Consider the following 24,670-nt stretch of genomic DNA (forward strand, 5'->3'; position numbering starts at 1 on the left):
CAGCAGCTGCTCACAGCGCGCATCAGAAGTAGCATTGCGCTCATGCGCTTCTTTATTACCTCAGCGTTCAAGTCGTGGACCTTGGACTTGCGTACCCTTAATTGCAAAGTGGCGAGTCAAAAAGCCATAGCATTGACAGGGCAAGGATTCGAATTATCTCACAGCTTGTTGCTCTGACGCAAACCTTTACAAACTGCATAACTTCACTGAAACAATGTAGAAATTCGATGTGCATGAGACAAGGTCCTTGGGGTCCAGTGCAATATTACATTGAGCCATACTTAATGCTATCAGTCCACAACGGCAAAATTATACTTTCACGAAAATGTAACGGCTAGTGTTAAACGGTGGCGTATCATATCGGCCGGGAGCCTTCAGCTATGTCCGAGCCTAACAACTGTGCACATAACTCCGAATTTCGATAATACGCGCTTACAACATGACTTCCGTAAGTGTATCCAAACCTCGGACAAAGACTGTATTCACTCAAAGAGAACTTGCGAGAATATTTAACAGTGCCTTCATATCGGCAATAAGTCTGATTAAGTTCGGCTCGGAGAAGATACCGTACTGCCGCCACTGCACTTCGCTCAGTGGTGGCGAAGTCATGCAGAGGAGTATTGCAGACGCTGTTCACGTTACTGACTGAGAAAACGTTACGCAAAGTCTCGTCAAGCTATAGTCGGGCGTTGTTAGGCAAAGATAGCACAGTGCGCCACAAGGAGCATCGCGTATTGACTTATACAGTGTTAACTGCGGTTCAAAATTGCACTAATACTGACTAGGAAAGCTACTTTTTCCACAACAGGAACTATGTATTTACAGAAAGTAAACATGCGTTCGGACGAGACATTCCGAGGAAAGAATTCAGAACTAAGAACGTGAACTTGCGTTTTCGCGTAAGAAAAGGACAATGCACCATCGAGTTCGGCTATCGCCGAGTCCAAGCGCGTCTTTGACGCGTCCTCTTCAAGGCCTGCATTCCTGTCAAATCTTACCTCTACAGCTGTCTACTGAGGCCGACAATCATTGCAACGACTACGATGTCTTTTCAGCATGCTGCTATCTCAAAAGGTCGGGTTAATCAGAGTTATAGGATGGGACGACCCTCATAGCGAGGTTATACAGGGTTAATGATTAGTTGTGCCGTCACGTCTATTGCTGCCAGTATTTTCGACGTAAAGCATTACCTCCATTTGCAAGTACGTTGTCAAGACAGCTATCCTAACCGATTCGTAATGGCTAGCGGTTCTGACTATGCACCTATCCTACAAAGTTGTTTCCGCATCTCACAAAGCACCATCAGGTTCGGGGTAGCTTGTTCTTGTGCCGAGTATTCTGACGTCAATGTACTCAACGGCACATAGTATTGGAGATTGTTGGTCCATCATCTTGCTTTTACAAACTCCAGTGAACTCCTTCTGGCGGAAATCCTACTGTACAATGTGTCTGTCCCGATTGAGCGCATGTTTGGCTCGTCAAAGTTTGCAGTCAGTGCCATTCACTTACGTCCAGCGCTTTCTGTCTAGCAGCTTATGTTTGCTTATGTTCCGCATAATGTGTTCTAGGCCTTTTCCGTCTCCTCCGTCCTCACAGCTACCATACTGGAGTTCGGTAGCCTCATTGCTTTCAATCGGTTAGGCCTCAATGTATTACCTTCTGGTCCGATCACTCTTGTCTTCAGCATTTTATATCAATTCTCGAGGCTCGTTCCTAGAGCCTATACATTCCGAATATTCGGGCTGACGGTCACTAATAAAATCTTTATCTACATACTTGCTCTCCAGGTAGGCCTTTCTTATCCATTCATGTTATAAACCAATGTTGAAAGTATGATCCTAGTTGGCAATCAGCCAACCACCTGGTTCGCTGGTATCATCGCTTATAGGGATTGTTGCCGGACAGCTATACCGTTCAGATGTGCTGGGTCTCAAGACGTTCCGTGTACCACCCACAGTGCGGCGCCTGGCGTCACGATATCTACTTCCCCTCATCGGTTCTACGAAGCCGCCTCGATTAAGCAACCGTGCGTTTCCCGAGGACTCCCATCGTCTTCGAAGAACACCTGCACAGCGGTCTCAAGAAAACACTGAAGTAGTAACAACTGCACCGACACCATCTTCCGAAGATCAAGCAGATGCTCAAGCGGCGTCGCAACCAGCCGGGACAGGACCCGCTAGGCAGTCTGTGATGCGTGAATGGGTCGATGAACTTACAGGTCGAACGGAACGTGCCGCAGCTGGGTTACGCGTGCCGAGCGAGGGGGAAATAAACCAACTCACAAGTATGTTCCCTGATTTGCGGCGGGAAGATATCGTGGGTGCACTTCAGCGAAGGTGAGAGTTTTCTTTCTCGCTTCCATTGTTCAAATGAAAATCTGCTACGGAAACGTCACTTACCACGCACGCCTTTACAGCCCGAATATTGAAGCTGCTGTAGATACGCTACTGAGCTCTCACTCGTGAAGCATTGTCGGTAGCAATTTGTTATGCGATAGTTTGCACGTTAAAAATGCACATATTTGCAAAATCAGTTCTACATGATACAGTTCGATTAGTTGTCAGATTCGTGAACATCTTCCTCGCCTTCCGCCTCTTCCTCTTCCTCGCCAGTGAAGGCGGTCATGGGAACTGAGTATAGACGAATAACGGGCTATTGCAAAAAATGGATCAGCAAGAGCATTTCGAGAATGGCGAGTCAGAGTAACGATGATGAATTGTGAGAAGGGAGATGTCAACGGAACAGTCATCTCTGATCCGCAATATAGCACATGGCATGGAAACGAGACTCACTCTGTTGGGGTCCTTGACCAGGACGTATTTTCCCTCGGGCATTTTCATGCAGAGATCTGTGACGGTGCGAACGATTCCCCAGCCGTTAGCGAGTGAGATATTGAGCTGTCCCGCGAATTCCATAGGCCGCATAGATGCCGTCGACAGAATCACATGGCGCGTGTTATCGCGCGGATTTAAACGCGAGACATATCTGGCAGTGGCAAGGTGGACTGAGCAACGATCAAGAAGCGTTCTTGTGGAGGAAATACATACCCAATTTTGAGGACCTCAGCTCCTGCAAGCACACTTTGCACTGTCCACTTAGCGAGTTTGCAGTTGTTATTCTTCATCTCCGTTGCAACGACTGCACCGCGTTGCGAATCCAGCTTTGACCGCCAGTCAGGCGCTCCACCGGCTCCTTGTGCTCGGGAGTCAAACTCGTTAAGCGCTCGAATCGTGGCTAGTCCTTGTCCGCTTTGAGGATTACCCTGACCAGGGATGTATGCATCTACTTCCGTGCGAACACATATTTTGACGTCCTCGTCTTCTGACACACTCATGTCAAAGACTCGGTAGCGATAGCCACATGACGCGAGTGGATCCGTTTCGTCGGGGCCATAGAAAGGATTTGGTTTGTCGAAGTCGACTGCCGGCGGAGGTGGTGCCTCAATGACAGACTGGAAGCCAAAGTTCTGATTGATGTACGTTGCCTCAAGAGATAAGGAATTGGCTGTATTGATAGAAGGGGTCTCTGCCTGTGCAACCTTTTCGTTAGGATTGTTTGGATTGGTCGGTGCTGTGGGGTCCTGGGGCGGATCTGTCGCGTTCTCGTTAACGGTTACTGTATCAAACGGACCTCCATCGCGCTTGTCGAGGAATAGCTTGTTTCCTTCGCGAACAATCACAATGTCCCAAGGATATACAGATCGCGGCGCGCACATGAGAACACTCAGAATAACATCTGTTGTGTAGATGGTGGCGACATCCTTAGAAGCAAGCTGTTTGGCAAAAGCATTAATAATTTATCAGCCCTAATGATGGGTTCGGAGCTCACCTGCTGTATAACTGGGTCATCAGAAGTCGTCGTGTTATATTTAATCCTGTCAACAAGCTGGAGAGGTCGTTCGGTTTTGGTCGTGATACGATCATAGGTCTTATCGTAGGGAAAGAGCCTCCCGTAATTCTCTCTAAATAGAATGCGACTCAGTACAAATTCGAGCTATGAATTTAGGGGGAAAGATGTACAGATCCTCGGGTTCATCCACTTCCAGCCGCAGCTTGGCAAGGCGATGGAACTCGATTTCTTCCAGCATTGCCCATGATGGAGAGATAGTAACAGAGGACTCTCGAGTACGCGTGTTCTGGTATCCCTCTTCAGTCATTCATTTATCTAAAGAATTCGATGGGTAACACATACCTTCTCCCAGTCTCTCCATCCCCTTCTTCCTCCGCCGCGTTGCGCGCCACCGCGTCCTGTCTGGAATCCCCCGCGCCCTCCGCGCTGTCCGGTACGAGAATTTGTTCCAGCACCTCTGGAAGCTCCCCGTCCTCTACCAAAGCCGCCTGCACCAGTCCGCCTGGGAGCACTTGATTTGTTGTCAACAAGCGAGAAGCTCGCCTCGTCTTCGACGTGGAAATATGCGAATGCATTCGCAACTCCACTTCCAAACGGTTGCTGGCCTTCTCTCCTTCTATTCGAGCCCGTAGATTTTGATCCAGCAGCCAGACCAGCAGCGGTTTGGCGATTATCGCCCGTCAGATCATTCCAGTCTGCAAAACGACCAATTTTGTCGGCTTTTGAAAAGGGTGCATAGGGGATGTCCTTGAACTTGAAATCTTGAGGAAAATTTGCCTGAGATGGTCCCCAACCTCCATCTGGGTTGTTTTGAATAGGCGGTAATTCAAAAGAAGGCATATTAACTGTGTAGAGGAGGTTGTTTGTGGAGGACTTGCCATTACGAAAACTTAACTTTTGGATTTGATCGACTGTGAGAAACACTTTACATAAGAATAAATTCATTGCAATTGCGCTTAAAAAAGGACAGTCTTCGACTTGAAGTCAACCACGTCTGTTCGATGAAGTGAGCTCCCTCGGACACTCTTCTTTTTGACTAGTCTTCCTAACTGACTTTTTAGTGTTGTGCGCGAAATCAACAAGATCAATGAGCGTGAACTCGAGCTTGGTTCGTCCACCGCATCGTGGCATGATGAATACAAGGGTGCGTGTCGCAATATACGCTTCACTACTCATTAAGCCTAATTGAGGCCGTATCAGATTCTGCGTACATATTCATTGGGGGCCTGCATTTTGACCTGACTGAAGGCGATGTCATCACAATCTTTTCTCAGTACGCTCCTTATCGCCCTAATTTTATTACTTACAATTTCTGAGCTAAAACTTACAGATATGGGGAAGTGATGGATGTTAATTTGCCAAGAGACAAAGAGACAGGAAAGACAAAAGGTTTTGGATTTCTCATGTACGAAGACCAACGCTCTACGATCCTTGCAGTCGACAACTTGAATGGTGCGAAGGTTTTGGAGCGAACGCTACGTGTTGATCATGTTAGGAATTACAAACAACCTAAAGTCAAAGGCGAAGATGGCGAATGGCAGGAGCGGGAAGAACAAAGCCTCAACGCTAAACCGCAGTTGACCATGGGTAAGTTGTGTAATTGCCGTGTCTTTGCATCACTTATTGATCAAGCCACACATCAAAAAGATGAAGCCTCGTCCGAGTCATCTGAATCGTCCGGACCTGAGATAGATCCCGAAGATCCTATGGCAGCTTACTTACTTGAAAAGCGCAAAGAGGAGAAAGCTAAGAAGAAGAGCAAGAAGTCAAAATCAAAAGGGAAACATAAGGATGAAACGCCTGAGGAGCGAAGGGCAAGGAAGGAGAAACGGAGAGAGAAGAAGGCACTGAAGGCTTCCAAAAAATCCGCTGGCCTCAGAGGCGTTGAGGAACTGATTCAAAGCTGGAATGCCGATCGCCCCACTAGGAGACCCCAAAGTCGAAGTCGAAGCAAGTCCCCTCGACCTCGAAAGTCTTTCAGTCCCGATCATCGTTCTCGAGATGATCACAAACAAGGCATGCGCAATGAGCCACATCACCCCGACTCCTCGACGGATCTAAGTGGCCGTGAACGCCGCCCACGTAGATATTCCCATGAGCGGGACGATATTGACAAAGCGACGTATGATCGCGGTCCAAGGACTCATCGAGAACCTCAGCGAACAGACGAAGATCGTTCTTTCCGATACCGTAGCAACCGCAGAGACGGCTACTCACGATTATCACCCCGAAGGTGAAGTCATGATGCTGCCAGCAGAGCAACTTCTGGTGCTTGTCTTGAACTCCCAGCTTAAAACCCCCGTACGGTATACGTTATCGAGGGCGTGTGTAACTCAATAATAGATGCTCGGTCTCATATCAGCATCTTTAGAAGACGACGTCTTCTCTTTCATAGGGACTTACGGTTATCGAAGGATAGCGAGAGGTCAGCTATGCTCTAGTGAAGCGAAGTTCACCGTATTCCTTGTGGCGCAAGATACAGCGAGTTCTGTTCTAACGTTGTCTGGTAGAGGCTTCTACAGAAGATGCTCATCGAACTCCTCTTCAGTGCTATGCGATAGCACGTCAAAATTCCTCGGTGATTGCTCTCTAGCACTCCATGGATGGTACAATAGCCATTCCGATGACTATTAAAGTGTCAGTTTGCTGCACTCTTGCACGCATCTCTGATATACACAGCTCACGATAAGGTACTGTTTGCACGTGTGATGTTCAATAACTCTGGCAGTAGTCCTGCTAGACGGGCGCATGAGAGATGAGGGCTTCATTAGTGGAGCAGTGCGAATAGTCCGATCTCGTGCCGAACGTTGGAGGATCTGCCTATGCACATTGGATAGAGGTTTCGTTCTTCATCAGCATCTTTAGAAGGGAAGTTTTTGGGCGGAACGAAGGTATTTTAAGACACTGTATTACAACCCCGCCCCACTGCTCATCTGGTACCGCATTCTGCTAAATGATGAACGCTGCGTTGATCGGTCTAGCTTATACCGCCGAGTCTTTAGATTTGCCTTTACATGAATGCCTGAGTAAGAAAAGGTTCTGAAACCACCGAAAGAGCGGCCGTATCATTTCCGGCGGTTACTCCGGCGAAAACCTGTGCATTTCATCATTAATCAACGAGACTGCAAATAAAGCAGCCTTCGTCGGAAATGATACCACGCTCCTTGCAGAGCTTAGCGCGCCGATTCATCACGGATGTTGTATCCATGTGGGCATGTCATGCAATGTTGTACATGCTTGGAAGAACATATACGTCTCCGCGTAAGTGGCGCTACCGGACTGACCTACCAGCTTGACTCGGGAGGACATCAAACCCAGCTATAATTCTCGACGATTCCATAACTCCTTCGGGCTGGTATTGCGCTGATAGTAATTTTGTTACTGAATAGTCGGTGATTACTAGGCCTTGTGCGAAACGCTCGCGCTAGAGTTCGACGATAAGAGCGTGCAACGTCATATTAGCTTCATAATTCGAAGTAAAAGGGGATAATTTTCTGGCTCGAGGATAGGATACATCATCCTTATTTTTTTTACCGGTTTGGATGAGGCCCGACAGCACTGGCGAGCCTTGTAGAGGCCTTTGACTGTGGGGACTTTCCGACTTTGACGCATTTTCTAGCGGTAGAACTGCGTATGACAGCGAATACAAGGACAAGTGCTGTGAGTTGGTCTTCCATGACTTAACTATACATAAAAATACTAATTACATTCAGATGTATGAAAGTAGCCTAGAGAAGAGTTGTTCTGTCTATCTAGACGCTGACAGGTTGTGCAATCTACACAGCGGGCGTAGTCCGCGCGAAAAAAGCTTAACCCTCGTTCCTGACATCTGTGCGCCAATAGAAAGCTAATATAGTGTTACGTTCCTAAGCCGAGCCGCTGCACTTGTAGTTGTCTTCAATGGCATTGCTATGTACAACAGTTCAGTAAATATTGAATATTTTGTGTCTTGTGCAAGCCAGGCCGTGGAAGAAAATCATTTTGCACGTGGCCAGGAGTAAGCGACTGCCGCTGATCTGTCGATCCTGGCGTCGGAGGTCCAAGGTTAGTAACTGGGGGCTATATGAATTTGGAAGCACTTCGCTGGTGCTGGCGCAGGAACGCGTGCATACTTCAGTTCCATGAATACATCGCTCTTACGGCGCACGTCATTCACTGCGCTATCTACGTGACGAAAGGAGGCATGCTCCAGCCGTGTGTTTGTGCCGATGAGCTTGAGTGGGCCTTGGCCTACCCATTTCGGTAATTTTCTGACTTACGCGGTTGACGGTGTCGGCCTCGCTTCCCCTTTATCTCTATCACCCACGGCGCCGTCGCAAGTCGACTGCCTCCTTCACTCCCCGCAGGTGCTGGACGGCTGCCTTCACCATGTACCTCCCTCCGCTCGCGATTCCGCTCCTTTTCTCTATTTTTTGTAATGGCGAGGTGTTTTCCACCCGTTCTCCGACCACATCCTCTGCGAAGTACGTGACAAACGATACCTGGCGAAATAGACGCTCATAATTCTTGTTGTTCCCTACGTTTTTCAGGCTGTCCGCAAGAGATGACTGCTTCAACCCAGATCCTCAAGATACCCTCACAGACCGAATGAATATTGCCCTCAACTCTTCCGGACAGGGTTTCGTCTTATCGCTCTGCCCCAACACGGAATATAAAATATTCGCGCCTATTAACTTTGCAGCCCCGAGCCAAGAAATCAGTACGAAGGGCTATCCAACAGATGACAGTCGTGCAATGATCACCGTGGCTGGTCCGATCAGCAATGGTACAGGACACTCAACAGCAATTCAAGGGGGTTGCAAGACTTGCAATAATATCAAATTAAGAAATATCCAGGTTTGTCTCTTTAACTTATTCTGCTTCTCATAGGCGTACTAATTATCTGGTGATAGATAAATGGTTCACGAGAAGATACTATCATCGATGGAGGCGCTAACATTGAGATGGGAGGACCAACTTCTGGTCAGCTTATCGAATACGTTCGTTCATTCAATCCTAGGAGTTGGTCATGCCTCCATATCGCGGAGGGTAGCTTGCTGGTATGTATATCAACTTCTTTTATCTTTCTTCTAATTAACGATTGCATGCCTAGTGTAATAACGCGACAGTCCGTAAGTCATCAATGGCCTTCATTGCGAACTTTTCGCTCAAATAGAAGCAGAAAACAACGATATTGGACCCTGCGGGACAGACTCATTCCAGCAATGGGCTGACGGGATCAGCTTCGCTTGCGCGAACGGACTTGTAAGGAACAACATGATTGACAACCCGACGGATGGTGGTATTGTATTATTCGGGTCACCCGGAACTCTCGTCGAGAACAATACGATTTGGATCGAAGAGGTATTTTACTACTCGGTTCACAGCAAGATCCTTCTCTTACTGAGACTATTGTTTAGCAAACCCTACTCGGAGGAATCAACTTGGTCGATTATTTACCCTGGTCGGGTAATTTCACAGATGTCGTTGTCCGCAACAATAGCATCTTCGGTGGCTTCGCGACTGACTCAGAGAGTGCTAGTTCTACGAAGGGCGATGACCAGTTTGATGCTATAATAAAGTCTGTTGTTCCTGCCTACATCTCTTGGCCTGAACACAACAATTGACGGTGTTTGTAGGATTGGCATTGCCATCGGACCGCGTGTGTGGTTTGGCAACCGTTATGGCAACAACAAGAGCGAGAATGGCACTGTGACTAGCAATCATTTATCTGGTGCATTCGGATATGGAATCGCTCTTACTTCTGCGAAGAACTTTACTGTACAGAGCAACGATCTCTTCGGAAATACGTCTTTCATTGGTTCCAAAGGGCCGAACTGCAGCAATGTGAGCAAACCCTTCATGTCAATAACTCACTTCGCACAAGAATTGCTGATGAATGGGCTCGTACTTTAGACTGATTCTACACCAGTCACACAGCAATTCGTGATTGACAAAAATACAACGCAATCCTCAAATGTACAATCTGACTTCGTTGCCATTTCAGATGGAGACAGTCTTACATGTATCCAACCACCAGATGGCGGTGACTTTTGGCCATACGGTGGAAGTCCAGAGACCACTGGCCAGGCAGGAGGAGAACGATCGGGCAACTCAACCGGGGACAAAGTTGGTATTGCTCTGGGTGTTATTCTTGGGATTATCTTCGTTGCGGCACTGGCTTGGTTCATCCGCAGATGGGCTCTGGCCCGCAGCGCCCGTCAGGGAATCTACGGCGGGAAAGGATTTGTTCGCGGAAATTTCTGATCTTTTCATCTTCTTTCTTAAAGGAGATAATATTCTATCATTGCTATTTTTTTCTACTCTGCAACATATTATCATCTTCGACGCTGGCGATGCCAAATATGCTGTTCGTTACGAGTACACTAACTTCTCGATCTGTTCTGCTTGTCAATATTGGACGTTTTTAAAAGATATTAGAGCTCTCCTTATTCTGTTTTTTCTCAGTTAGTCTGCTTTCTGTATTTGTGCGTTTGCAAGGAACGTCCATTTATTTTACGTAGTTAGACTTGAATATAACAATCTCGCTCAAAACACCGATCACCGCCAAAACGTGCAGAGAAATACATTCAATTTCGTTTTGCTAAGTAATGCACGTTTTTGTTGTAATCTATTTGGACGGATCGACGGATTGGTCCTTCCTAGGATGATGTCAGCGTGCTTCACGGTTGAATTCAGCAACTGCAAGATACGGGTTCCATGTGTACCAACTTGAGACTGCCCGCTACTGCTGCATGAATTAATGCCAGTACCCGCTCTTCCGACTGAGATATGGAGAGAAATCCTCGATATTGCTGCTCAGGATGATCCTATTCTCGAGACATCCCTTGTATCTCCTTTGGCGGAGTGCTCATGGTATGAGATGGTCTTCGGCGAATGGTGGCTTCGAAAACCACAGGAAGCCCTTCGAATTAGGCAGCGTCAGAGCTATGCACTGAAGAAGGTGATTCGCTCTTTCACTAGACGGTGTAAAGCTACTTATGCTTGGTTTATGCAGGCTTTTATGGAGACCTGCGTGTCATTCGCGCAGATCGGAGCCGAATTTATGTATCGTTCAATCTTAGTTGGCGACCCAAAGCGTCTCCGGAGCCTCGTCGAAATTTTCGATAGAAATACGAAACTTGGATGGTGGGTAAAGGCAATATACGTCTACGCGGACGAACGATTAGGAATACATGACCTGAATGTCGTGGGCATGGACGACTGTGTTATTTCTCTCGTGCGACATTGTCCGAAACTAGAGGTCTTTATCGTGGACCCCCAGGTAGCTGCTACGCCCTTCCTTGCCATAGCAGATGCTTTGCGCACGTACTGCTCGTCGTCTCTAAAGTTGGTTCAATGGAAACTCGCCTTCAATGCTCAGTCGAAGTTGGTGCCTGCTGTCATAGGAATGCGGCATCTTGTTGCGCTCCAGATCGATCTGAGCTATCCCTTGGAGGAGACATCAACTACTCTACCTGGAGTTAGGCAGACACTTGGTGTGACATTCCCACACCTGAGGCAGCTAAGCCTGCAGGGCGCAATACAAGATTTCGTCGAACAAATTGCGTTATGGGAAATGCCCGAGCTTACTTCCTTGACTCTCGACTTCAAGCTTTCGCGTCATGATTTTCCCGACATCCAGGAAGTTCTTGAGCCACACGCGTCGCAACTAGAAATGTTGAACATCAACGCAATCCCTACCCTTGACGTTAAATCAATCTTAGGCATGTGTCCCAACCTCACTACCTTCTGTTTTAGCCTTGACTGGCAACTGGAGGGAAACTTGGTCGTCATGCCTCATAAAAAGATCAAGACGATTGGCCTTTACGGACTGAGGCATGCGTTTGGCGTTGGATTCGCCGGAGAAACTGCACGAATAAATCCGTTCGAAGCCGTTATCATACGACGGCGGAACGACATGAACTTTGCTGCTATAAACAAGGTCAATTTCCCGAGCCTCAGTATCGTGAAGATCCTTGAACCGGGCCTACTCAACGACTTAAACAGAAATAACGGCCCCGCGGAGGGACTTTGTTTTGAGCGCTGGGAGCGGTGGTGGGATCAGTGTGCGAACCAGCGTGTTCGGCTCGAAGACTGCACGGGAAACCCCCTCGGAACATTGCCGCAACTGCCTCAGGGGGAAGAAGAGGAGGATGGGTCTGACATTACGGATAGTGTTGTGGATGAGTAAGGCTTCGAACACCCTCTGCTTGGACTTTTGCTTTTCGACTTGCTGCTTGCTCTGCTTTCGATTCCCTCCCCACTGTACAATACGCAATTTCTCCGACTCACTTTCACGACATGTTACACTAAAAATGTAAAATTTGATTTATTGCTACAACAAGGTGGCGGCCAGCAGGCCTAAGCGCTTGCGGGTTTGTTTAAATTTTCACACTAGACGAGTGCCAGGTAGTATTCGGAATAGCTGAACATCGAGGATGCGGACGTAGAATTGGCTAGCGTGCGAAAATTCTGGTTGAGCGAGAGTGGCGCGGCGAATTGAAGCTGACTCTCAACCCTTTACAAGACCGTCACGGTCAAAGCGAATTTTGCGTCAGAACTCTCTTGGAGGCCTCACTTTCTTCTCTCATCGGTACAGATTAGTCTGACACTGTCCCATAAGCATTGAGTACGATTACTTGCATCAACATGACCTCAACAAACGGGTGAATTGTGACTGTCTCTGCCGCGTCAATACACCGACTGACCAGGACCTATTGCTTCCCAGGCAACAACAGTGGGGTGTTACTCAGCCAATATCTTCCAGTGAATCCACAGATGCGGAGAAGAAGGTCACTGTAGCCATGATGGATGAGCTACGTAGACAGGGTACCTTTGAAAGTGAAGAGGAAGCTCGAACAAGGTTCGTCTCATTTACCCAACGCTCTGGCCAGCCAGAAATCCTGCCATCGCCGGTCTAGCCGTATCACTATTTCTTTTGCAAGAGTCCGTTCATCGACAGTGTCTCGTCTCCTTGTGCAGTGTCTGCTATGCTTGCATCTTCACCCCTCGTTAAAATACTTGTGACGTGAATCGGAGTTTGGCTCGATGCTGACGGATAGTCCGCTAATATAGGGAACTCGTCTTAGGCCGCGTCGCAACGCTTGTTAAGAAGTTTGTACACAAGGTGGCTTTGAGCCGGGGGCTCTCAGAGTCGGCGGCAGCCGCAGCTGGTGGAAAGATATTCACTTTTGGTTCATATCGACTAGGCGTACATGGTCCAGGGTCAGATATTGATACACTGTGTGTTGTTCCTAAGCATGTATCACGAGAAGATTTCTTCGAAGTGTTTGAACCTATGCTTCGGGAGGTGGAGGGTGTCTCAGAGGTATCTGTAAGTGCCAGCACTACCGTCACTCTGTCAAGAGGCTATTCTTAATTGTATGTTAGGGTGTACCTGAGGCCTACGTACCAATTATCAAGATCAAGATACAAGGTATTCCTATCGATTTTCTTATGGCCCGACTAGCCCTATCGTCAATTCCGGATGATTTGTCATTACGGGATGATAATTTATTGAAGAACCTTGACGAACGGTGTATTCGAAGTTTAAACGGTTCGTCTTCAGTTACAGTTATTTATTTCGTAATTTCTTTTCTTCTAATTCGATATAGGATCTCGCGTAACTGACGAAATATTGCGCCTTGTACCGAATGTTGCCGTATTCCGAGATGCGTTACGGTGTATCAAGCTCTGGGCTCAACGTATGTGTCTACATGTTTCCTTGTATTAGCTATTCACACTTGCTGCAGGACGAGCCATATATTCGAATGTCAATGGCTTCCTTGGTGGAGTGGCGTGGGCTATGTTGGTAGCTCGGATATGCCAACTCTACCCGAATGCTGTTGCTGGTGCAATCGTCAGCCGCTTTTTCATTATTATGTACCAATGGTGCGTTTGAGGTATGATGACCGTACCCGCAATACAATAATCGCTCGATAATTTCAGGTCCTGGCCTCAACCAGTGTTATTAAAACAAATTGAAGAAGGCCCTCTGCAGGTTCGGGTATGGAATCCGCGGGTTAGTATCGTATTTTTCTTTTCTGGACAACGATAAATCATTGACCTGGCTTATTAGTTATACCCGGGAGACCGATCACATCGCATGCCCATCATAACTCCAGCCTATCCAGCTATGTGTGCGACTCATAATGTCACTGAATCGACTCAGATGATCATGACGGAGGAGTTCAAGCGAGGTAGGTACAGAAGCCCAGATAATTCCCCTGGCTCATGTCGCCCGGTGCCTTAGGTGCGGACATCGTGGATAAAATTGTTTTTGGATCATTGCAATGGTCGGCGCTTTTTGCGAAACACGACTTCTTCCATAAATATCGTTATTATCTCCAAATTATAGCGTCAACAGGCAATCCAGATTTGCAAATTAAATGGTTGGAGAATGGCCCCTTTGAATTCGGCAATGCACTGATTCATTCCTATCACAGGGCGGGCACCGTAGAGTCTCGGATACGACAACTGGTTATGAAGCTGGAGTATGTTGATGCCCTGACATTAGCACATCCTTTCATCAAGGGCTTTGATCAAACATTACACTGTCTCAACGATGAAGAGGTTCGACTATGTGCTTCAGGTGAAGTTCCTGAAGCCGTTTTGCGAAGAAAAAAGGAAGAGGCAGAAGGAAAAGAAGGCGCAAGCACGGTGCATACGACTACCTTCTTCATCGGTCTCGCCATCGAACCGAAGCAACGTGCGTTCTGCTCATGACAAATATCTGGACCTCCTTAGCAGGAACTTTTGACTCACCGTTATTTTGCCTAAAGCTGGATCCACTGGTCCAAGAAGACTAGATATCTCGTACCCGACCACCGAATTCACCAAGCTGGTGAAAATGTGGGACAAATATGACGAATCTTCCATGGGCATTGTCGTTCGGCATATTAAAAAGTGTGTATCAAGAATACTCGCGTAGGGACTCGTCTTGCTAATTGCTGTACTATTCGACCCCCCGGCCCATCAGCTCGTCCCTTCCTGACTATGTCTTCGAAGAAGGAGCGAAACCCAACTTAAAGCGCGCAAAGAGTACCAATAGGGTAAGCATTTCAACAGCATTTTTTCGAACGGGAGATTTCTGAGACGCCGTAAAGGGACAGGGCAAGTCGAACAATACTACGCCTGATCAGCCAAACAAGAAACAGAAGAAGTATGAAGTCTTCGATAAGTCTCTGGCGTTCTTTGATATCGTATTTCCTTAGGTCACCGCTCACGCCGGCAGACATTCAGTGTTTGGCATCAACAAAGTCCGATCAGCCAGTCTCAAGCCTTTCGACTGTGCAGACCTCAACCGCAGGAACTGCTGTTGAAGCACCGCCACCAGGGACAACAGTCTACGCATCAACAGCTTTGGACCCAGCGAGTATAAAGTCGCCTACGCTTCCCAATAGCGAATCAGCGGCACTAGTTGAAACTGTGCAATAAGCAGCGCTCATATTGCATCCAGTTTTCTTTTCAGTGATCTGACAATCATCCGTTCCAGCTCATGGAGACTTCTGGATCTTGCTGGCTTGATTTCAACTTGAATCTTTCGTCCAGCAATCCGACTTATTGTCTTCTGCTTGCTGGGAGTTAAGACAACTGCCTCAGCAAACAACAATTGGATTATCCTGCATGTCCTTCGTGCTTCTCGTTTCTCTGGGTAAGACCAGTGTATTCATGCTTTATTCCTCATGCCAATTTTGTATCGTACAACAATGTCCGTAGTCTTAGAAATTGCATCCTGTTGTGGAATTCTTTTACGTGTGTGCGAATGCCAAAATGGCGTTATCCGGCTTGTACATGTGAGTCATAAATGAAGCCTCGGAAAAATTGATTTCGAGTTAGGTTAGTTTTCTCTGGTTCATACTACCATGGCCTCTAAACCGAAAGACCCACCATCTGTGAATGGGACAAGGCTAATCCACGGGGATGCTTCCTTGAGTAAAGATGAAGTTGCTCCTTCAATCTCTGTAACCACGAGTAAGTGTGATTTCAAGCAGGTCCATTCGCGAAACTCTGGTAATAACACGTTCTACTATGAGAAAGCATTCAAAACGCCAACGGATATTGGCACGATTACCAATGGGTTTGATCCACTGAACCCGGTTCGTCATGTATACTCGCGGTATACACAGGATAATAGCACAAGAGCGGAGAAAATCCTGTCTGAAATCAATGTAGGGAGTGAGCTTGACTGGATAATGGATTGCTCACACATTTATCTTAGGGAGGTTACGCTCTAACATATGCATCTGGACTTACATCTTCCTTTGCGGTAAGCGTTAATTCTGGAGCGGTGTTGTTCCCTTTGGTTCTAAATCTTCTTCTAGGCTCTAGTCCATTACAACCCTACTTGTATTGCTATCACCGGCGGCTACCATGTAAGAATGCCTTTCGATCCTTTTCTAAGGCAATGCTTATAGTAAACAATGCACATAGGGCTGTTATCAAACAATCGCAATTTATAGAAGGATCAAAGAGGTCAAGATTATTAGCATCGACGATGAATATGAAGAAGGCACACTTTGTTGGCTTGAAACTCCTTTGAATCCGACAGGGGAAGCAAGGTAGATTCATGCGAGAAAAGTCTGGAAAAGCAAGCTAATGCTCACGTAGAAACATACAGTATTATGCAGATAAGGTACGTGAGATTCAAATGACGAAACTCTGGTTATTCACGAAGATTATTTAGGTCCATGCCGCGAAGGGACACCTTTTGATCGATTCGACTTTCGGACCTCCTCCTTTGCAGTACCCGTTCAAATGGGGTGCAGATTGTATTATGCATAGCGGTATGAGGGCATCCAAACCATCGATCGTAAGGCTATAGGCTCACAATGTCTTTGCATAGGAACAAAGTATTTCGGAGGCCACTCTGATCTGCTTTGTGGCATCCTGATCGTGAAATCTCTCGATCAGTGGAAGGAAGTGAGCTGATTGCATTAATTCGTGTAATAGCAACGTACTAACGTCCATTTACAAGTTATGGTCGGATCGCACGTATGCGGGGAACATGATGGTAACCCCTTTTCCCAACCCCGTCCATATTCAACTATTAAGCTTGCCGTCAGGGTTCTCTTGAAGCATGGCTTCTCCTGCGTTCTCTGCGTACTTTCCACCTCCGTATCCCTAGGCAGTCACGAACGGCAACAGCGCTTGCCCAATGGCTTGACCGAGTCTCGCAGACTCCCGCTGGACAGGAGTGGGATGGCGTGCCAGGTGGTATTATCCACAAGGTGTTCCACACCAGTTTGCAAGCGAGAACAGCTACCTGGGATATTGCGAAGCAGATGGATGGTGGATGGAGCGCGACATTCTCTTTCTTGGTAGGTTATTTTGTAGCTTGGCCTTCGTAGATTGCTGACGGGTTTTATTCTTTGCAAAGCTTGAGAAGAAGGAATATGCGGCTGTACTACCGTATCTTGTCAGGTACTTGGTTGTATGTCCCACTTCATTGACTTCCTTATATACATTTTGATGTTTCATGGCTCGATACTAGGCTGCTACGAGTCTCGGGGGTGTCGAAAGCCTCATCGAGCATCGTATGTCTTCCGATCCGTCGTCCGACCCGCGTCTCATTCGCGTCAGCATTGGCGTCGAAGAACTAGAGGTACTGCGTCTTTCCATTCAGCCAAACCTCGCAGTCTCATCATTCTTGTTCTTTACAGGACCTGAAGGCTGATTTCAGACAAGCATTGAAAAGAGCGGCACAGGAAAAGGCGAAGCTGTAAATGGCGCATTATTAGCCTAAGACAGGACTTCTGAAAGCAAGACGATCTATAATGGAATATAGAACGTACACACCTATTGGAGTGAACAGTTTTCCTCTTACTACCGTCCACTTTGCCCTATAAAATTCCAACAACGAATAGTTTCCCTCCCACGCCATTCCCGTACGTTTCACTCCACCAATGTCATATATCAAGGTGGAACATACTTCTATAAGCTCGTCCTCTTCTTTGGCTGGCCCCGAAAGTACTTCATTTAGTGCTCCGCACCGTAGCGTAATTTACGGATACGCCTGCAGCGTATACGCTTACGCACCGTATCGTAAGAGAAAATTTTTAGCTGAAAATACGGGCGTATATTTACGCGCGTATGCGTATACCATGAGTAAAAAATTTCCGTATACGCCGTATACGAGTATACGGTATTACTAAGCATATTCTCTAATTAAATACTAAGTTTGAGTTTCTAAACCTCATTTACTTTACTTATTTATATACCAAATCATTTTAATACTATATAACAACCTTGTTTAACTTAAAAAGTACTAGTATGAGTACTACAGTTAGTATGGTTACTACAGTACATCACATGAAGGTTTAGAGCTGTCACGTGATATTAACTCACAACACTCAACTGTCTTATTTCTGTGTGTAACAGCACTACAATACATTTTCTTAGCTCAGTAATATCAAGCATTTGTTTTGAAAGATGATAGTGTACTTTTATGAGCTATTTTAAGGTAAAGTATCTTGTTATATTTGGCACAGCGTATACGCCGTATACGCCGTATACGGAAGTAGCGTATCGTATATGGGTCCTGCTGACCCAGTTTACGCCCGTAATTATACGCGCGTATGCGTATACGTGGGAAATTTTACGCGCGTAAGCGTATACGCTACGCGCGGAGCACTAACTTCATTGAGCATGAATGTACCGGTACTAGGCGATTCGCCCGGGGCAAGAAGCGGAATGGAATTTGTACGAGGTATTATTAACAAAGAAATGGGAAATATGTGCGGAATATGGATTGAAGATGGACCATGAAGACCGTATAGATTGAGATATTAGTACTTTTGAGGATAGCACCGTTGGTCAATTCTTCGTAGATGCGTCAGTGCCCGTACCGCACGTATCACTTAAATTTAAGCACTACATCACCAAATCGAACACGAAAATGTATTGGAATTTACTGCTAAGACATATATTTTTTACATATTGTGGATCCTTATATTCGCTTATAAAGTCTACATGTAAATATATTGCCTTGTCAGACTCTGCACGTTTTGGTGATGTAGTACTGTCATACCAAGTCGAAGGTCGCTAGAGCAGTTACGTTTTGCATACTCTAAGGTGATACGCGTCCAGAGAGTAGCATGCGAAATAAGGTTACCTCGACGAAACCGTGAACCTCGGAACGTCAGTTTGAACACGATTTAAATGGGAAGGGTTACCACTGCGGCCTGTCCCTGCGGTGTTTTCGAAGACGCTTTACAACCCGATCTGTAACGGCAATCTTGCGCCGATTAGCTCATCTCTTCCGACCAAGTTTTCAAGAGTGTACGAAGCCCAATTTGAAGATCGTACAGGCATTGGTCGTTCCTTTAAACAGGGACGTTCCTTTGAACACCCCCCTCTAATTCATGCATAACTCAACCAATAAACTCAAAAAAATAGATAAATGTAGATACATACATGTACTATATATATATGAATTCTGAAGGAAATTGATTCAGTAGAAAAGTGTATAGAAATTCAATACTGCTGAAATTGAATGAATTCCAAATATGAGACTACTGACAAATTTTTTACTGCTACTTATGCTACAGTGTTCAACATAAAAATTATATTATTGTATTCCTCTACTTCAGAGCTACAATATGTATTTTTTATTATATTGAATGGACCAGTCCTTAAATTAATATTGTGTAATTTGTTAAAAATGCTCAAAAAGTGTGACAAGAGAGTAAAATGATCGGCATTGATCTACATTGATCTGCACTGATCTACACTGACCTACAGTCCTAATGACACATTGGTTGAGGGTATTAGTCTGTAACATTTGCTAAATAAATAATTTTTTCTCTCTTTTTGTTCCTTATCTCTTAACAGTCCTATTCTATGGTAAAGCATGCTAAATCTAAATCATTACAGAGGAGAGAAAAGAAAGAGGAGCAGGAAAAAAATATTGCTAAAGTAGTGGAAATGTACCAAGCTAAGCTTGAACAGTCACTAGAAAAGTATCAAGGGTTACAAAAAATAGCTGACATGTTTGAAGGAGTTACAGTAGGCACATTGAGGAATAGGGTGGCTGGAAAACAATCTATTGTGAAGTTCAATTCTTCAAAAACAAAATTGATTGAGGAGGATGAGATTGCTCTTACCTAGCTAATTTGTATTTTGCCTGACAGAGACTGTCCATTCATACACAATAACATTTAACATACAGTAGATTGACTGCTTGAAGCACAAAATGGACCTAATTACACAAAATGGACCTAATTACACAAAATGTGGATCTAAATTCATACATTGTTTCCTCAAGCATCACCATGATGAATTGAAAACCTACTAGAGTACTCACTTAGATACTTAGTGAGCAAACATAATATGAGAGAGGGGCCTTGATGAAGAAGAAGTAGCATCTGGATGTAGTGAATACAACCTAGACCTGTGAGGACACAACAAATAATACAGGAATTTTGCCTAAAGGTGCAGATATGACTATAGAACGATTGCCTGTACAAACAAGAGTAAGAGGTGTGAGCTGAGAGTGAACATAGGAGTGCAAGTTGAGAAGATAGGGGTGGACAGGTTGAATGTGTGCTAGCGTGATGGAGTGTCACAGGGGTGTTCAAAGGAACGACTTTTGTGACAAAATCTTACTTTTTTCTTATCTTCATATTAATTTTTTTACAGCACTTAATAGCTTGGAAAAATTCAGGCATATAGTATTATACATATAATCATTAGATACATAAATTTTTAAGTAAATTTTTGATGTGGAAAGAAATGCGGGGGAAAACGAAATTGGTGTTTAAAGGAACGTCCAATGCCTGTAGAGGGTATCAATAAGGTAAGTTTTTCAACGGCAATATTAGGACGGACGAGAGAATTCTGAAATGCCATGAAAGACAGGGCGGGACTCGAGTCAAATAATACTATGCTGATCAGCCAGACATGAAGTAGAAGAAGTATGAAATCTTTCCTTAGACCCTGACGTTCTTTGATATCATGTTTCATTAGGTCACCACCCACGCCAGCAGACACTCAAAGTTTGGCATCAACAGAGCCCGATCAGAGTCTCGAGTCTTTCGACTGTGCAGACTTTGACCGCAGCAACTCCGGCTGAAGCACCGCCACAATAGGGACAACGATTTAAATATCAATAGTTATGCCCCCACCATTCCCGCTGGTATACTGTCTTCTCTCTGGTGCATTGCTGGTATACCACGAGCATCGACAACACTGCTTCTGCTTTCATGAGCTCTAAACCGAAAGATCTGCCGTCTGTGAATGGCACAAGACTAATCCACGGGGATGCTTCTTCAGACAAACATGAAGTCGCTCCTTCAATCTCTGTAACCTCAAGTAAGTGTGGTTTCAAATAGTTTGTTGCTTGAATTTCTGGTGCTAACACGTTTAACTATGAGAAAGCGCACAAAACGCCTACGGATATTAGTACCATTGCCAAAACGCTTGACCACCCATGGGACCCGGTTCGTCATTTTTATTCGCGGTTTACTCAAGACAATAGCACAAGAGCGGAGAAGATCCTGTCTGAAATCAATGTAAGGAGTGAGCTTGACTGGATGAGTGACTACCTGTTTATTTATTCAAGGGAGGTTATGCTATAACGTATGCGTCTGGACTGGCGGCTGGCTTTGCGGTAAACAATAGTTTCGGAATTTCGTTCGCCTTAATCTAAATTTTCTCCTAGGCTCTGGTCCATTACAAGCCTACTTGTATTGCTATCACCGGCGGCTATCAGGTACGAAGGACATGAACATGATTTGAAGCAATGCTTAATTGTCGTGTATAGGGTTGTCATCAAACAATCGCAACTTATAGAAGGATTAAGGAGGTAAAGATTATCGGCATTGACGATGAATATGAAGAAGGTACACTTTGTTGGCTTGAGACTCCTTTAAATCCGACAGGGGAAGCAAGGTAGATTTAAGTGAGAAGAGTCTGGCAGAACAAACTAATACTCTTTTTACCCAGGAACATACAGTATTACGCAGATAAGGTACGAGAGATTCAAACGACGAAACTCTGCTTATTCATAAAGATTACCTAGGTCCATGCAGCGAAGGGATACCTTTTTATCGATTCGACTCTTGGTCCTCCTCCTTTACAGTACCCATTCAAATGGGGTGCAGATTGCATTATGCACAGCGGTATGCAGTCATTCTGATCATCGATCTTAAGCTCATCTACTGTCTTTCCGTATAGGGACGAAATATTTCGGAGGCCACTCCGATTTGCTGTGTGGTATACTACTCGTGAAGAATCTTGATCAATGGAAGGAAGTAGGCTGTTTCCATTAATACGCGTCATAGCAATTCACTGAAGTCAAATTACAAGTTGTGGACGGATCGTACGTATATGGGGAACGTGATGGTAATTTCTCTCCACAGTCCGTTCCTATCTACCTATTAAGCTTGCCGTTAGGGTTCTCTTGAAGCATGGCTCCTCTTGCGCTCTCTGCGTACTTTCCATCTTCGAATTCCAAGGCAATCACAGACGGCGACAGCTCTTGCTCAATGGCTTGACCGGGTCTCGCAGACTCCCACTGGACAAGAGTGGGATGGCGTCCCGGGTGGTATAATCCACAAGGTGTTTCAGACCAGTTTGCAAGCGAAAACAGCGTCCTGGGATATTGCGAAGCAGATGGAAGGAGGATGGAGCGCGACGTTCGCCTTCTTGGTAGGTTACTCCTTAGCTTGGCTCTGGTAGATCGTTGACGGGTGTTAATCTGTGCAAAGCTTGAGAAGAAGGAATATGCGGCTGTGCTACCACACCTTGTCAAGTATTTGGTGGTATGTCGCATCTCTTTGACTTTCCTACATCCATTTTGATGTCTAATGATGTAATACTAGGCTGCTACGAGTCTCGGAGGTGTTGAAAGCCTCATCGATCACCGCGTCAATCCCGATCCGTCGGCCGACCCGCGTCTGATTCGCGTCAGTATTGGTGTCGAAGAACTAGAGGTATTGTGTTTCCCATTCAGCCAAACCTCGCGGTCTCATCATCCGTGTTCTTTACAGGACCTGAAGGCTGATTTCAGACAAGCATTGAAAAGAGCGGTACAGGAAAAGGCAAAGCTGTGAATTGCACATTGCTAGCCTAAGATAGGGCTTTTTCTGAAAGCAAGACGACCTACAATGGAATATAAGATGCACATATCGACTCTCGTAAAGAGCTTTTGAATCCCGCTATCGTCTACTTTTGTCTCTGTAAAACTCCAAGAACAATGTCTTTTCTTCCCACCCCATTCCCGTTCGTTTCACTCTACCTATATCAGACATCAGAGCGGAACATGCCTCTATAAATGCATCCTCTTCTTTGACCGGCCCTGAAATGACCTCGTTGAGCAGGAAGGTGCCTGAACTGGGTGATTCGCTCGGGGCAAGGAGGCGCATGGAAAGCGTGTGGGGTATAATTGACGAGGAAATGGAAAATATGTGAGGAATCGGATTGAAGATAGATAGAGGAGATGGGATAGGTAGGGATAACGTGGGAGATAACGTCGTTGGAGGGTCGATTCTTTCCGTAGATGCGTTAGCATTAATTTGCTTTTTCACTCGATTTTAGTAATTCCTTACCTGATACACATAATGAAGACATCAAAGTTCTTGACAGGTACAGGAATGCCTTTAAGCACGTTGGAAAAGCGTAGTAAGCCTCGGCCATTACTCGTGGTGCACTCCGGAAACAAAACCAGCGGTTTGCCAGCATTCTTTGCACGCAAACGTACTTCGTCGAAAGTCACCAGATCAGGTACGTTTTGCATGCCATAAGGAGGTACGTGTCCACAGGACACTAACATGCGAAGTAAGGAGACCTCTACGAAACCGCGAATCTCGGAACGTTTTGTTTGAACGCGACTTTGATTTGGAAGGGTCACTGCCGCGGAGCCTGTTCCCGTTCTTCTACCTGGTGTAACTCGTGAGGGAGAACTAGTCAGCGAAGCCACTTTTTCAACGGGATCTGTGATTGGAAGAGCGAAAACTGGATTGAATCTAGAGGAATATCAATCTGTTGATTGGGATACGCATAATTTTTAACGACGGACCTGAAGGCAAGCCACGCAATTTCAAGCCATGAAATCCAATTTGAAATTATTACATCGCCTGATTTGGGGGACCAAGCTTCTTTAATAGCCAAACGTCTAAAGGACAAAAATATTCCCTCGTCAGTTGTACAGACACGGAAGAAGCGTGCTCCTCACCCTCTCTTCCGCCGTACCACCTCGACCGGGATCCAATACACGCCAACGATTAGGAGGGACAGGCGACACAAAAGTGACGTTAATGTGGATGTGATAGTCCGATATATTGGCGGTATTGGGAGCTACGAATGTCAATCAGCATCCATTCTGTTACCAGAACGTGATGATCGGCTTACAAGGAGTGTGCATACCCCTTGAACGAGAACAATGTACAGAAGAGTGACAGCAAGTACAAGAACAGTACGCAACGCGCTAATGATGTACAGAGCTGGTTTTAATAGCGTCACGAAAGAGCCAGACTCTTGAGAAGGTACTGGCGAAAGAAAAGGCTTGTGCAAGACTCAGTGTCCAGTCAATGACACCAAGTAAGCGTTAAAATAACACGAACTTGAATACCAGTCCCGGGATCCTAAATTGTAATTTATGGGGTTGAACACATGATAAATTTGACCACAAATATGTCACGTACTCTATAAGCTGAATACTTTTCCATTTCAAAATCGTAGGAAGGAGAGGTTTGAGTACAGTGGAGTAGGCGCTAAGGTGCTTAGCCCCTTGTGCCAACTTTCTTACAGTTACGTGGACGCCTAGTGATCGGCGGTCACGTGGTAACGCGTCGAAATTTCGCGACCGTGTCGCTGCGGCTGCGTTTCCAATATTCAAACC

At 45.8% G+C, this 24,670-nt stretch overlaps 10 protein-coding genes across 10 annotated transcripts; 8 read left to right on the forward strand and 2 right to left on the reverse strand.

Annotated features, from left to right (window-relative positions):
* Window positions 1-1,043: 1,043 nt before the first annotated feature.
* FOMMEDRAFT_88708 (uncharacterized protein) lies at window positions 1,044-2,340 on the forward strand (the record flags this gene model as incomplete). The annotated part of the gene is made up of 6 exons (XM_007268600.1): window positions 1,044-1,074; window positions 1,129-1,202; window positions 1,277-1,306; window positions 1,368-1,490; window positions 1,569-1,787; window positions 1,843-2,340. The coding sequence occupies 6 exons, from the start codon at window positions 1,044-1,046 to the stop codon at window positions 2,338-2,340; spliced, it is 975 nt and encodes a 324-aa protein (XP_007268662.1).
* A 213-nt stretch (window positions 2,341-2,553) lies between these two features.
* Window positions 2,554-4,689, reverse strand: FOMMEDRAFT_89696 (translation initiation factor eIF-3, subunit D; the record flags this gene model as incomplete). Its single annotated transcript, XM_007268601.1, has 6 exons — window positions 2,554-2,652; window positions 2,793-2,985; window positions 3,048-3,772; window positions 3,829-3,961; window positions 4,020-4,135; window positions 4,192-4,689. 6 exons carry the CDS (start codon window positions 4,687-4,689, stop codon window positions 2,554-2,556), a joined length of 1,764 nt encoding a protein of 587 aa, XP_007268663.1.
* A 161-nt stretch (window positions 4,690-4,850) lies between these two features.
* On the forward strand, window positions 4,851-6,268 carry FOMMEDRAFT_158528 (uncharacterized protein; the record flags this gene model as incomplete). The annotated part of the gene is made up of 7 exons (XM_007268602.1): window positions 4,851-4,855; window positions 4,911-4,993; window positions 5,050-5,122; window positions 5,180-5,436; window positions 5,497-5,971; window positions 6,009-6,177; window positions 6,245-6,268. The coding sequence occupies 7 exons, from the start codon at window positions 4,851-4,853 to the stop codon at window positions 6,266-6,268; spliced, it is 1,086 nt and encodes a 361-aa protein (XP_007268664.1).
* Window positions 6,269-6,365: 97 nt separating this feature from the next.
* FOMMEDRAFT_158529 (uncharacterized protein) lies at window positions 6,366-7,526 on the reverse strand (the record flags this gene model as incomplete). Its single annotated transcript, XM_007268603.1, has 4 exons — window positions 6,366-6,476; window positions 6,534-6,669; window positions 7,134-7,273; window positions 7,404-7,526. 4 exons carry the CDS (start codon window positions 7,524-7,526, stop codon window positions 6,366-6,368), a joined length of 510 nt encoding a protein of 169 aa, XP_007268665.1.
* Window positions 7,527-8,185: 659 nt separating this feature from the next.
* FOMMEDRAFT_126269 (uncharacterized protein) lies at window positions 8,186-10,376 on the forward strand. The gene is made up of 8 exons (XM_007268604.1): window positions 8,186-8,312; window positions 8,379-8,685; window positions 8,742-8,888; window positions 8,942-8,960; window positions 9,011-9,192; window positions 9,249-9,409; window positions 9,468-9,675; window positions 9,745-10,376. Exons 1-8 carry the CDS (start codon window positions 8,218-8,220, stop codon window positions 10,093-10,095), a joined length of 1,470 nt encoding a protein of 489 aa, XP_007268666.1. The 5' UTR covers window positions 8,186-8,217; the 3' UTR covers window positions 10,096-10,376.
* A 215-nt stretch (window positions 10,377-10,591) lies between these two features.
* Window positions 10,592-12,113, forward strand: FOMMEDRAFT_111168 (uncharacterized protein; the record flags this gene model as incomplete). The annotated part of the gene is made up of 2 exons (XM_007268605.1): window positions 10,592-10,792; window positions 10,847-12,113. The coding sequence occupies 2 exons, from the start codon at window positions 10,592-10,594 to the stop codon at window positions 12,020-12,022; spliced, it is 1,377 nt and encodes a 458-aa protein (XP_007268667.1). The 3' UTR covers window positions 12,023-12,113.
* Window positions 12,114-12,480: 367 nt separating this feature from the next.
* Window positions 12,481-15,267, forward strand: FOMMEDRAFT_158532 (poly polymerase; the record flags this gene model as incomplete). Its single annotated transcript, XM_007268606.1, has 14 exons — window positions 12,481-12,497; window positions 12,560-12,694; window positions 12,907-13,165; window positions 13,222-13,387; window positions 13,446-13,535; window positions 13,584-13,722; window positions 13,780-13,852; window positions 13,910-14,030; window positions 14,084-14,222; window positions 14,277-14,539; window positions 14,613-14,736; window positions 14,810-14,882; window positions 14,937-15,032; window positions 15,073-15,267. 14 exons carry the CDS (start codon window positions 12,481-12,483, stop codon window positions 15,265-15,267), a joined length of 1,890 nt encoding a protein of 629 aa, XP_007268668.1.
* A 428-nt stretch (window positions 15,268-15,695) lies between these two features.
* On the forward strand, window positions 15,696-17,774 carry FOMMEDRAFT_111174 (cystathionine gamma-synthase; the record flags this gene model as incomplete). The annotated part of the gene is made up of 13 exons (XM_007268607.1): window positions 15,696-15,804; window positions 15,871-16,001; window positions 16,052-16,099; window positions 16,155-16,205; window positions 16,264-16,391; window positions 16,441-16,465; window positions 16,517-16,616; window positions 16,676-16,752; window positions 16,808-16,843; window positions 16,896-17,150; window positions 17,210-17,263; window positions 17,324-17,434; window positions 17,493-17,774. The coding sequence occupies 13 exons, from the start codon at window positions 15,696-15,698 to the stop codon at window positions 17,553-17,555; spliced, it is 1,188 nt and encodes a 395-aa protein (XP_007268669.1). The 3' UTR covers window positions 17,556-17,774.
* On the forward strand, window positions 17,736-18,597 carry FOMMEDRAFT_158534 (uncharacterized protein; the record flags this gene model as incomplete). The annotated part of the gene is made up of 2 exons (XM_007268608.1): window positions 17,736-17,974; window positions 18,321-18,597. 2 exons carry the CDS (start codon window positions 17,736-17,738, stop codon window positions 18,595-18,597), a joined length of 516 nt encoding a protein of 171 aa, XP_007268670.1.
* A 2,414-nt stretch (window positions 18,598-21,011) lies between these two features.
* On the forward strand, window positions 21,012-23,126 carry FOMMEDRAFT_147931 (cystathionine gamma-synthase). The gene is made up of 13 exons (XM_007268609.1): window positions 21,012-21,141; window positions 21,208-21,341; window positions 21,392-21,439; window positions 21,491-21,541; window positions 21,593-21,720; window positions 21,775-21,799; window positions 21,851-21,950; window positions 22,006-22,082; window positions 22,138-22,173; window positions 22,225-22,479; window positions 22,539-22,592; window positions 22,653-22,763; window positions 22,821-23,126. Exons 1-13 carry the CDS (start codon window positions 21,033-21,035, stop codon window positions 22,881-22,883), a joined length of 1,191 nt encoding a protein of 396 aa, XP_007268671.1. The 5' UTR covers window positions 21,012-21,032; the 3' UTR covers window positions 22,884-23,126.
* Window positions 23,127-24,670: the final 1,544 nt, after the last annotated feature.

Source organism: Fomitiporia mediterranea (genome assembly GCF_000271605.1).
Source record: "Fomitiporia mediterranea MF3/22 unplaced genomic scaffold FOMMEscaffold_8, whole genome shotgun sequence".
Lineage (NCBI taxonomy): Eukaryota > Fungi > Basidiomycota > Agaricomycetes > Hymenochaetales > Hymenochaetaceae > Fomitiporia > Fomitiporia mediterranea.

Bases quoted from the DNA above. Each gene is read 5' to 3' on its own strand.
- FOMMEDRAFT_126269 (XM_007268604.1), top strand. From the start codon at position 8,218: ATGTACCTCCCTCCGCTCGCGATTCCGCTCCTTTTCTCTATTTTTTGT. The intron at 8,686-8,741 runs GTTTGTCTCTTT...ATCTGGTGATAG, and splicing joins TCAAATTAAGAAATATCCAG to ATAAATGGTTCACGAGAAGA. The intron at 9,676-9,744 runs GTGAGCAAACCC...CTCGTACTTTAG, and splicing joins AAGGGCCGAACTGCAGCAAT to ACTGATTCTACACCAGTCAC.
- FOMMEDRAFT_147931 (XM_007268609.1), top strand. From the start codon at position 21,033: ATGAGCTCTAAACCGAAAGATCTGCCGTCTGTGAATGGCACAAGACTA. The intron at 21,142-21,207 runs GTAAGTGTGGTT...ACTATGAGAAAG, and splicing joins TTCAATCTCTGTAACCTCAA to CGCACAAAACGCCTACGGAT. The intron at 22,764-22,820 runs GTATTGTGTTTC...TGTTCTTTACAG, and splicing joins TTGGTGTCGAAGAACTAGAG to GACCTGAAGGCTGATTTCAG.